The sequence below is a fragment of the Typopeltis vanoorti genome, chromosome 2, assembly GCF_054136105.1.
Source record: "Typopeltis vanoorti isolate ZY-2024b chromosome 2, IOZ_Tvanoo_1.0, whole genome shotgun sequence".
In the NCBI taxonomy this organism is placed as follows: Eukaryota; Metazoa; Arthropoda; class Arachnida; order Uropygi; family Thelyphonidae; genus Typopeltis; species Typopeltis vanoorti.
The window spans coordinates 169368752-169380294 of record NC_143550.1 but is presented as its reverse complement, the minus strand read 5'-3'; the positions used below and the strand labels follow the sequence as shown (position 1 = coordinate 169380294).

At 37.8% G+C, this 11543-nt stretch overlaps 1 protein-coding gene across 3 annotated transcripts in view; it reads left to right on the top strand.

Moving 5' to 3' along the window:
- Positions 1-2203: 2203 nt before the first annotated feature.
- Positions 2204-11543, top strand: part of LOC150109653 (mitochondrial ribonuclease P protein 1 homolog) — a 76205-nt gene continuing 66865 nt past the window's right edge. For all 3 annotated transcript variants that reach the window (XR_016549985.1, XR_016549984.1, XM_090409538.1), the window contains exon 1: positions 2204-3271. Coding sequence is in view for 1 of the 3 variants with exons in the window: in XM_090409538.1 (XP_090265664.1) it covers positions 2383-3271 (889 nt within the window). In the remaining 2 variants the exon portion in view is untranslated. The remainder of the gene's footprint in view (positions 3272-11543) is intronic.

The window sequence follows — 11543 nt, the reverse complement described above, 5'->3', positions numbered from 1 at the left end:
TTTCACTATGCTGTTACCTATGCTCTGGAACTCATCACGGATGGGCTGTGCCGCTTGTGGCCGATATTTGCTTGCCATTGGTTATAACACCTTCCTATCCCTGTCAGTCAGTTTTGGTGGCCCAGGCCGGCAGCCAAAAATGACTATCATGGTTTTCCCTGCACTAGTAATGCCAAAACTTCCCCGTTTTTTGATCACATTGCCAAACGTTGATTTTGGATGCTCCAGTTAAGTGGTAGTGAAATGTATGGACATTCCACCAATGCGACAGCCCACAATGACACCTCTCTCGAAGGCACTGAATTAACGTTGTGTTGCAATACCACCGGTATTGAAATTCAACGATGAAATACTGTTTCATGATACACCAGTTTATATATTATTAAGAAACCTGGAATGTTCCATAATTTTAAATATCAGGGGGGTGTGGCGAATTATCGATAAATACTATTTATATGGTCATAAATATCTTCTGGGAATATTGGAACTATTTGTGAACAACCTTTTGTTCACGTTTACAGTATATAGTATTTCTGGTGCAACATGCTGGACATTACCTATCAGTGTCATAGTAGAAGGGTATTGGCAGGTAGTATAGTGTGGAATGCATTTCAATTACTCAACTCTCCATGCAAAAATCTTCTCCTCAAAAAACCTTCACTTGCTCACACTCTCCTTATTCGGCTTCCAGGGATGAAGTTATCTTAAAGATGATAATGGTCTGTCCAAAAAATGTGCTCCTTTCCCCCCTTTCTCACTGTCTCCTTGTACAGCTTCCAGTGATGACCTTTTGTTCTTTTGCTGTCTTCACTCACTCTATGCAATACCTCCCACACATTAACCTAATAATAACCTCTCAACGGCTTATACATCTCGATCATAATCTCCCTCTCCTCCTGCCCCTATCCACCAATTTCCGCAAATTGCATTTTCTCCATGTCTTCATACTCAACATTCCAGAGACCAGAGACTACCTTAGTCAATTGTCTCGAGACCTTTTTTTAATAAATTTTTACTTTTTTTTTCTTTTTTTTTTGAGTAGGCCTATGTAGCTCAGTGGAAGTGTCGCTTGCGTCTCCTCTGTGTTTAGTCGCTTGAAATTAGACTTAGGTTCAAGTTCTACTCGCCGACTGGAGAAACGTTTTCTAAGCCTATCAACCGGTTCCCGAGTTATTCGATCTCTGGTACTGGCAAGCTGGCTTTTCATCCAGAAAATTGGGTTTTTCGTCAAGTAAACTAAAGTAAATCGACAGTAGTATCCACATTATTTCAGACGGTAACATATCCTGTTAGGGTTAGGTACCAAGAGATGGCAGCACTTGTTTTCCGGTCTCTTCATCGGTGGCTGCCTAAAATTGGTGATAGACATGGGCCAGCTATCTTTGATTGGCTATTGGTGGAGATTGAACTGCCCACTCAATCTCCAACGGTAGTCTCCAAAAGCTAGATAGGTAGGGTATAAAGGCCTCACCTGCTCACCTGATCCATATAAAAGAATAAAAGCCATTAGCTGATTTATTTTATTTATTTATTTTTATCTTTTTGAAAACCTGGTGACCAAATCTGTGCACAGTAATCCATATGGCCTGATCTAATATTAAAAGACACCTTAATATTACATGATATATCCTCATTCTACTGCATGCAACTCGCTCTCGCCACTTCTTAAATCCACCAACTACACAGAACTTCATTACTCTCATCTACACATGGCTTCATCACCAATTACGACATAATCCGGCCACCACGAATAGTCTTTTTTCTGTAATTTGCTTGTATTCCCAGCCAATCTTCCCGTATGCGGAATGGACAACCGAAGTTTCCATGAGAAGAAATCCTTCTACCTCCGTATTAGATCTGCTTACTCACCTTGAATTGAAAAAAAGCCCATATGTGAAGCTTCCACTCCCCATGATGATTGTGTCATGGAGGCCCTTAAGCAGCTATTTTTTTTAAGTAGTGCGATACCAAAGCTTTCGTAGCTCTTATCACTTACTTTTTTTTTTTAATTTTAGAGGTAAACACTCTTTTCCTGTTTGGCTATATAAAATAATATTTCATATTTATTGCCTTTTTTAAATATTTTTATATCCAAAAGAGGTATATTTTCTTCAATAATGAATTTCTTACTGCTCTTTACCTCAATAAATAAAATTGAAGTTAGTTTTTCGCCGCCAGAGGGATAGAAAGTTGATTACTTTCTTTGGTGGTAGAGTAGTTCTTGCATGCCTATTTTGATGAATGTTTCATGTTTGAGTAATAATAATAACTGTCAATTTATCCTTTAAAAGCATTCATAATTACTCTTTAAATTTTTTTCTATGTTAAAGAAATGGATTCGCTCATTACTGTTTAATACTGACTGTGCTACACTGTGTTATTATGCACACTTCATTCACATCCCATTTCATAAAACGAAAACCCTCATTACTTAACTTTACTATGAGCTATCATTTTATGACGTATACATACTACATTTCAAATGGTTTACAGCGACTACATTCGGGATGCAGCCTCCATCGTGTTCTTAATTTTTGCATGAGACAAGTTCATATCGCCGATACTTCTCGTTTTCAAGAATTGTTTTCATGTAATAAGGATAAAGAAAGAGAGGTGGAGCGTATTTGTAAACATTATGAAGAGCTAAAACTAGCGGGTGGTACAGTGCCATCAGAACTGAATGTTGATGACATGTTAGAACTGTTAAGTTTCAGTAGTTTGAGCGAAAGAGAGGATTACTTTAATTATTTGAGAAAGAGAGAATTAAAGAGGCATGCAGATCGATTCAAACGTCAAAATCGATTAATTACGAAGAGAGATTCAGAGGATTCCGGTTGGGGTGGTACTGGCTATGAAGAACATTATGGGTTATGGAATAATTCGATGTTTCTGCGTATACGACCACCATCGATTGCAAACTTTTATCGTAATAGGCTTGCAAGTGCAGTGCTGTATGGGCAAAAACTGATAATTGACTTAGATTACGAACCTTATATGACTTTAAGAGAAAACAGAATATGTGCTAGTGAAATTCAGATGTTGTATAAAATTAACCAAGCAAATACGCAGCCTTTCGACATCCATGTGTGTAATATGAAATCTGAGAGCTATATATGGAATAACATAAAGAAAAAAAGTAACAAAATGTGGTTTATACCATGCAGTGAAAAAAGCTATTTGGAACTGTTTCCAGATCACACGTTATTGTATCTTTCTCCTCATGCAGAGCAAACATTAAAACATTTTGATCACAGTGCAGTGTATATTGTAGGTAAGTTAGCATTTCAGTTTAAGGACATTCTGGCCATTAGAATTTATAACTGGATTTTGGTGATATTCTTTTTATTATACTTCTTATGTAATTCATCCTTTATTATTATTCCTGTCAGGAGTTTTTTTATTCCAAGACAACTTATTATAGTAATAGTGATTACTGTAGTATCTCTCCTGTGGATAGTACAATTAACTTTTATCCTGTGATTGATATTCATGTCATAATTTTCGACTATAGTGCAAGTTCAAAGAATAAATAGCATAGAAGTGAAATAGATGTGCAACATTATTAAGCAAGAGATTCACAAGAAGAAGATCATAGGGAAGGAACATTATGGGAATAAGAGTAAGAGGAGTTATAAAATATTATTATTACATGACACCTCCAAGGAGTCCAAAAACTCATTGAGGGAGGGCACCTACTTTACAACTCTCCATCTCCACCACTCAATCCACTGACTACAACAAATCGCAACTACCATCATAATCTACACCAACGCCATCTACCATCCACCACTAGTATTTTCACAATCAATCACAAACGTCTATCTGCCCATGGTGGGATTTGAACCTGCAGCCCTTTGGTGGAGAGCAGATATGCTAATCATTCATCCAACCAGGTTGGCATGGATGTCTGGTACACACACACACTACTACAGTCCACCGCTCTGCCAACTGAGCTACCAGCAGATATATAAAGCACATGCTAGAAAAGTAACTAATATTGTGTGCATAGCTAAATTGGAGTATGAAAAGAAATTAGCTGTGCAGGCTAAAAGGCAATCCAAAAGAATTTTATTGTTATGCTGCAAGTAAAAGAAAGAATGAATGTGTGAAGAATAACTTTACTGAATGCAGCTAATCTGACACTAGTACTAGTGTCAGATTAGCTTCTGTCACCAATATTGCTTTGTTGATGAGTGCTCATTTTGCTAAGATATATCAACCAGGTGTATGCAGCATGGTGTACAGCGCCACTACTACATTCGATGAAGAATTAGAGGTGTATGAGAATGAAGCAGAAAATCTTTTGCATAACCTGGATAAGAATTCATCAACAGAAATGGATGGAATATCAGGACATATGCTAAAGGCATGTTCATCTGCATTGGTCAGGTCTTCTGAATTCATCTGCATTGGTTAAATTATATAAACCTATTTCATAGGTTTATATAATTTGAGTGTCAGCTCAGGGAAGATACCACAGGAATGGAAAGAAGGTATGATAGTTCCATTTTACAAGTGTGCCACAGAAACCAGTGTGTCTGACAATCACTACCGACTTCTCGGTATCTCTGGTGTGGTGGTGGTGGAGATTTTATAGAAGTTTTTATAAAAACTTATATACAGAAATGGGTTGAGAGACAAGCCTATACTCTGCAAGGAACAGCATAGGTTAACTAAAGGAGGTCATGTTTTAGCAATTTGCTCATATTTTATAACAATGTTATGGCCATGTTGGATAAAGGGAATGGATACATTAAGATAATGTTGAATTTTCCTAAGGTATTTGACAAAATATCACATGAAAGGCTGTTGCATAAACTGGAGAATGTGGGTTTAGAATATAAACTCTTGACTCAGATAAGTAGATGGTTGACAGACAGGTATCAAAAAGTACTATGTGTTGGGTATAGTGCTATGAGATATGCTGTTTGACTGCATGCACGTTAATAGAAGAGCACATGTAGAGTATATACACCATTGCAATTAGCTGTAGTAATGGTGTTGACATTGGAAGAAAAGATATTTATTGTTGAGCATTATTCTTTTTTCATACAGAGTTAGAAAAGCAAATCACTTGATGCCTTCATTTGGGATATGTTGAAGGAATGGGTATTCCACCATGACCCACCTTCAGAACTTAAACTAAGGGATAAAATTGCGTGATGTGTCCAGCAGATGTCCCAACCCTTGTTCTCGAAGATGCAGAGAACCTTCACATATGCTATGAAACCTGTCTTGAAAGGTGTCCATTTCGAGCATGTAATTTACTATTGTTAATACTTTATTTGACCAATGTTCCACTGATAGTTGTGGATGTACATATCATCACATAAACATATATTTCTTTGTTAACCACGCTACTGGCCACGACGTCTATAGAGGTTGAGTTTATCATGGATGCGAAGTGCATATTAAAATTTTAATACCATTGATATTACATTGAAATATGTGATGGATACGAAGCGTATGCGTATCCGTATTTGATCCATAATGGCCGGTGAGGTGGTTAATAAACCAACTTACTCCATAACACATATCATTGTAATTATTCAGTACTGTTTTTTTTTTCCCCCACCATACTATACAACTCAGAGGGTAATTGTGATGTTGGAGCACACCTTCACATGTAAGGAAGTCATTTTGCCTCTTTACAAGACCTTGATACAACCGTATCTGCAACTCTGCACAGATTTTGTCTCCTGGGTTCCAAGAGGCATAAACAAGCTGTGGAATGGGTTCAAAGAAGAGTTATAAAGATTATATTGGGATTGTGGAATTTAGATTATGAGGACAGATTGCAAGTATATGGAATACAGACTCTGGTTAATTGGAGAGGGATAGCATGACATAGGTCTATAAACATCTGAATGGATATTATAGGATATCGTTGGATGAAGTTTTTCATTATAGAGAAGGTCGGGAGAGAACATGGGGACATAATGTCTTTGCATGTGGTTAAGAAAAGGGGAAGAACTAGATTTTTCTTTCAGAGCAGTTTTTGTGGAGTTTATGTGTGTGGAGTAGACTGTCTTTTGAAGTAGTGATTGCATCTGGTGTAAATGAGTTTAAGGATCTCAGACAATAATAATAATTAAAGTTCCATATTCAATGTGGAATTTGCTGCATTACAAAAAATTATCAGGACATTTTCCCATTTTTCTAGGAAAATGCTACCTCAGTGACAAATAATGTGCCACAGCCTTAATATATATTAGATGTATTTAGAGTTAACTGATTTTCAACAAGATGTTATAAGCTACCATAATAGCCAATAAGTAGTTTGTGTGATTGCAACATAATTAATGTATCCAAGTCCAGCTGTGGCTAGCATTATTAAAAGATAGAATAATAATCTTAAAAAAGAAATCCAAGTAAAATACTGTATACTGGAAATGATTTATAACATGATCTTTCATGACACAGTAAATGATTATTATAATTATTATTACAGGCAACTCCAGGGAGTCAACAGACTCATCGAGGGAGGCCCTAACATCATGTCAAGAACAACTATTCGACATATCACGCAGTATCTATCACACCTCGCCTTGAACTCATTCACAGTCATGACACCCACAACAGACTCTGGCAGCTTATTCCACTCATTCACCACTCTCCAAGTAAAAAACCTAGCTCTAACACCCTTGCTAACCACATTCTTGCCCAGCTTCTATGTATGGCCCCTAGTCCTCCCACCACCAGTCCTATTCTCAAAAATATCTTCTGAATTAATCTTATAGAAACCATTCAATAATTTGAATGTCTCAATCATATCTCCCCTTTTCCACCTATCAACCAATTTCTGCAACCCACAAATCTTCAACCTGTTCTCATAAGATTCATTCTACAGACCTGCTATCATCTTGGTCACTTGTCTCTGGATCCTCTCCACCTCCTTCCCATCAAGAAGAAACCTTGGCGCCCATATTTGGGCACAGTAGTCTAGATTGGGTTTTATCAAGGCTTGATACAGAGGAACAATAACTTGTTTGTCTCTGCTTGTTAAAGTATTTTTCAGCAACCAAGTGATTTGATGAGCTGATTTAGCCACTTTTGCAATGTGCCCCCTAAAATTCAACTCTCTATCCACTAACACTCCCAAATCCCTGACCTCATCAATCCCCTGGAGTACGGTACTACCAATGTGATATACTGCTGCTAATCTTTTCATACCAAAATGCATAACCTTACAGTTTGTCACATTAAATTGGCATCCATTTTCCTTATCCCAGTCCTCCAAACTATCCAAATCATCTTGCAAAATTTTGACATCCTGTGCACTGACTATTACTCTACCCAACTTTGCATCATCAGCAAACAAGTGAACACTTCCTCTGAGATCCTTTCCTATATCGTTAATGAACAAATTGAAAAGTAGTGGTCCAAGAACAGAACCCTGCGGCACACCACTAGTCACAGGCTGTCTTTCGGACTCTACTCCTGAATAAACCATTTTCTGATATCTCTCCATCAACCACCCTCCTGTCCATCTCACCAACTCTATATCCATCCCATATGCTGCAGTTTACTGATTAGAATTCCATGTGGTATCCTGTCAAAGGCCTTAGCAAGGTCCCGTAGAATCACTGTATATCCATTATCCTTATCCAGTTCAGCCGTCACTGTGTTATAAAACGTGAGCAAGTTACTGAGGCATGATCTACCTTTCACAAAACCATGTTGTCCCCCCATACAGTATCCCATTTTCATCTATCCAATCCTGTATTTTTCTGTTGACTAATTCTCCAAGACCTTGACAACGATTCCTGATATGCTAATCGGTCGGTAATTTACAACAGCAGTCTTGGAACCTCCTTTATGCAGTGGAACTATTTTCCCCTCTTTCCATCCCTCAGAACTAACCCAGACCCGAGACTCAAATTAAACAAAATGGTCAAGGGCACTGACAATTCTTTAGCCACTTCACATATGACACGAGCTGGTATACCATCCAATCCCACAGAAATATTGACATTGAGGTTTTGTAATAGACTATTCACCTCCACTTCATTCACCACAATTCCCATATAATCTATTGGTTCATTCATTCCTGCAATGTCACCACCTGGATGATATACTCTTGCAAAGTGCTCATTCACTAATTCAACTATATCAACTGATTCGGTTACCTCCCTACCATCGGCATTCTTTAAAATCATTCTGCCATATACATTTTTTCTTTTACTTGCAACATATTGAAAAAACTGTTTGTGATTCTCTTTAGCCTGCATGGCTAATTCTTTCATAATCCGTTTTTGCTTTTCTTACCACACTCACTCGTTACCCTTCTGGCCTGCGCTTTATACTGTTCATGTGCCTGCTGGTCACCTTTCTCCTTAAATTCCCTCCATAGTAGTTGTTTCTGTTTTTTGCAGCTCAAGCTTAATGGTGTTATTCATCCATTTAGCCCCTACTTGGTTTATTATTTGGACTCTAGGTATACAGTCAGCCATTGCCTCTTGCAAACACTTCTTTACTGCCTCCCATGCACTATGAACATATAGCCCTTGCAGTTTTACATGCCATGGCACTGAACCAATCAAACTCCTAAGCTTATCATACATACCAGCCCGATAATTCCACATGTACACTGTCTTAATTGTAAATTCCACACCTTTAGCCACCTCCCAAGTCAAGACCCTATGATCACTCTCCCCAATTGGTGGCAACGTGGTCATATTCGTTATAGCCAAATTCTCAGATGCAATTACTAGGTCAAGCACTCTCTGTCCCCTAATATTTTCCATTACATGCTGTCTCAGATAGTTATCCCTTAATAACTGCATAAAATCCAATTCCTTCCTCCCATGTGTCCAGATGCTATGATGCTATGGCAAAATCTGACATTATCTTAACATTCTGGAATATCCTATATTGACTGCGCTCTGAAAGTTCTCTGGAAATAAGCCACTTGAATACTAATATAATGCCCCTGAAACATTCCAAAAACTACTGCAACATGCTGTAGACAGTGCAAAGTTTATCAACTAATAAAAAATATTCATTACATTGACAACATTTTATGTGTTTCATTTTCAGGATTATTTTCTACATAGTCATATTATGTTTAATGTTTGCACAAATAATTTTATTGAATACCTGACCATACCAAATTTGGAAACTGAATATATTATTTCTTTGATGTATTTCTCTGTTATGTATTAGTTATTACTCAGTATGTATCATATTGTTAAGAGAGTATGTGAAAGAAATTAGATTGTCATTGTCCTGGCTATTTAATGTAAGTCATGCAACTGGTAAAGTCTGAGGAATGAAAAACATTGCATTAGTAGTAGAATGGTGGTATGAAACTATACACTGCTTGGAAAGAAAGAAAGAAATCAACAGACACCACCACCACCATGGGAAAGGTACATCCTGCCATGTAATGAGTCACATGTTTGTAGCTAGTATAAATTGGAGGAATATAATGTTCTCAAGTCAATGCAATTGTCCAGGTGAAATGGCTGCAAGAAGGAAACTGACAGTTTGAAAGAGTGGTGGGTCATCCACTGCAGGTAGCACTTGTAGTTGACTCCCTGCACTTCCATTCTCAGTATCATCATCAGTTGCATCAGTCTTGGGACTGGTAGCTCAGCAGCAATTTCCTCCATTCCGCTCTGTCATTGGCTTTCTTCTTAACCTCCTGGTAACTCTTCAAACCCATGCTGTCTTTGACTTGGTCAAGAAAGCTTTTCCTTGGTCTGCCTCTTCTTCTTTTCCCCTCTATTTTGCCTTCAGTTATTCTCAGTATTCTGAGTATGGTATTACTGATTGTTGACTTGGGAGCTCAATTTGTCAACAGTTTGCCAAACAGATAGGCCTGCAACATGGCTTCCTATCACAACATATTTCTATAAAGCAGAGGTCGCCAATCTGTGGTCCGTAGACCACTGATGGTCCATGGAGAAATTTGGACACTGACACAGGATCACTGACAATTTTCTTTTAGGGATGCTTTTGTTGTCGGGCCACTGGCGGTGTGGCTTGCAAATGCTAGTACGCATGTGCCAGGCTTCAGTAGCACATGCATACCATCACAACAATCAAACCCCCTGTGAATACCGATTCTCTTCCGATTGTTTTATTTTGTTGAAGCGAATTGTCGTCTGTCAACACTATACTGGTGTTTATTCCTCATGATACTCTTCTTAGGTAAGTGACCAGTGATGTTTTTATTTTAACTGCACAGTGTGATATTTAATGGCATCGAAGAGCTTGAGTTTGATAACTGTCATTTCTTGTTTTGTTTAAGATTTCAATAAAATAAACCCACAAGGAGTGAGAAAAAGCAACCAAGCATTTTGCATTTCTTTGGTAATGCTTCACGTAACCATGAGTTGATCAATGAATCAGAGCTTCCACAGCCTCCACCATGCACCATCAGGAAGAGCATTACAACTGGAGGCAGAGAAAAAAAAAGTTCAAGGTTTCAAGAAAATACGATGGAGACTACTTGAAGTTTGCATTTATTCAAGAACCTGGAAGTGAGCTGGATCCACGGCCACTTTGTGTCATATGTTCTGAGTGTTTATGCAATGATGCCATGAAACCTTTGAAACTCACCAGGCACTTGCAGTCAAAGCACTCAGATTTAGCTAAGAAGCCAGTTGAATATTTTCATAGGATGTGTGAAAGTGTGCAAAAGTAAATAAGTTCTTCTTCCTCATAGATGAGTCCCTAGTAAAGGCTTCTTATTTGATAGCACTTCAAATCATTAAAAGTAAAAAGCCATATATGATTGGAGAAGAATTAATTAATTAAGCCTTGCTTGTTAAAAGCCTGTGAAGAGGTTTTGGGGAAACAGGCTGTCCAGAAACTGAAAGTTATTCCTATGTCCGCTAACACTGTGAAGCGCAGAATCGAAGACATGGCTGAAGATATTGAAAATTAAGTGATGGAAATGGTGAAAAATTCAACATTTTATTCAATTCAACTCGACGAATCAACAGACATAACTAAAAAGACAGTTCTCCTTTGTTTTGTGAGGTCCGAGTGTTAAGGTGAGCTAAAGGAAGAACTAACTTGCATCATCAGATCAAAAATTATAACTGTTGTAAACAAACAGTACTGAGGTTGTTGCAAAACAATTCAAATCGAAAACTAATATCTTCTAGGGATGAATAACAACAAATTTGGAGAAGTCAGGCTAAACGTGGTCTTAGAATGACTGTTTCCCATATGCTTGGCAAATTTAATGCCAAACATATGGGAATCAGGGAACTTCCTCTTGGATGATACTGATTCTAAAAATAGCTTCTCAGACATGACTTCTATGCAGTATAGTTGCCTTCTTCCATTTCATGCTCTCTGAAAACAAATATCCAAAGCATGGTTCTGCCACTCCTGACTTGTCTTGCAAATGATTGTCATGATAGTTTTTGTGTGTTCTTCAACACGGATATTAACATATCTACCAATCTGTCCAGAATACGCACAAGGAACTTTATACACTTCAGAATGTGTAGTGGGATGAAACTGATCCTTAGGGGAGTGGAAAGATAACTAGTTGAATGTGTGGTTTGAAAGTGGCATGGAGATAA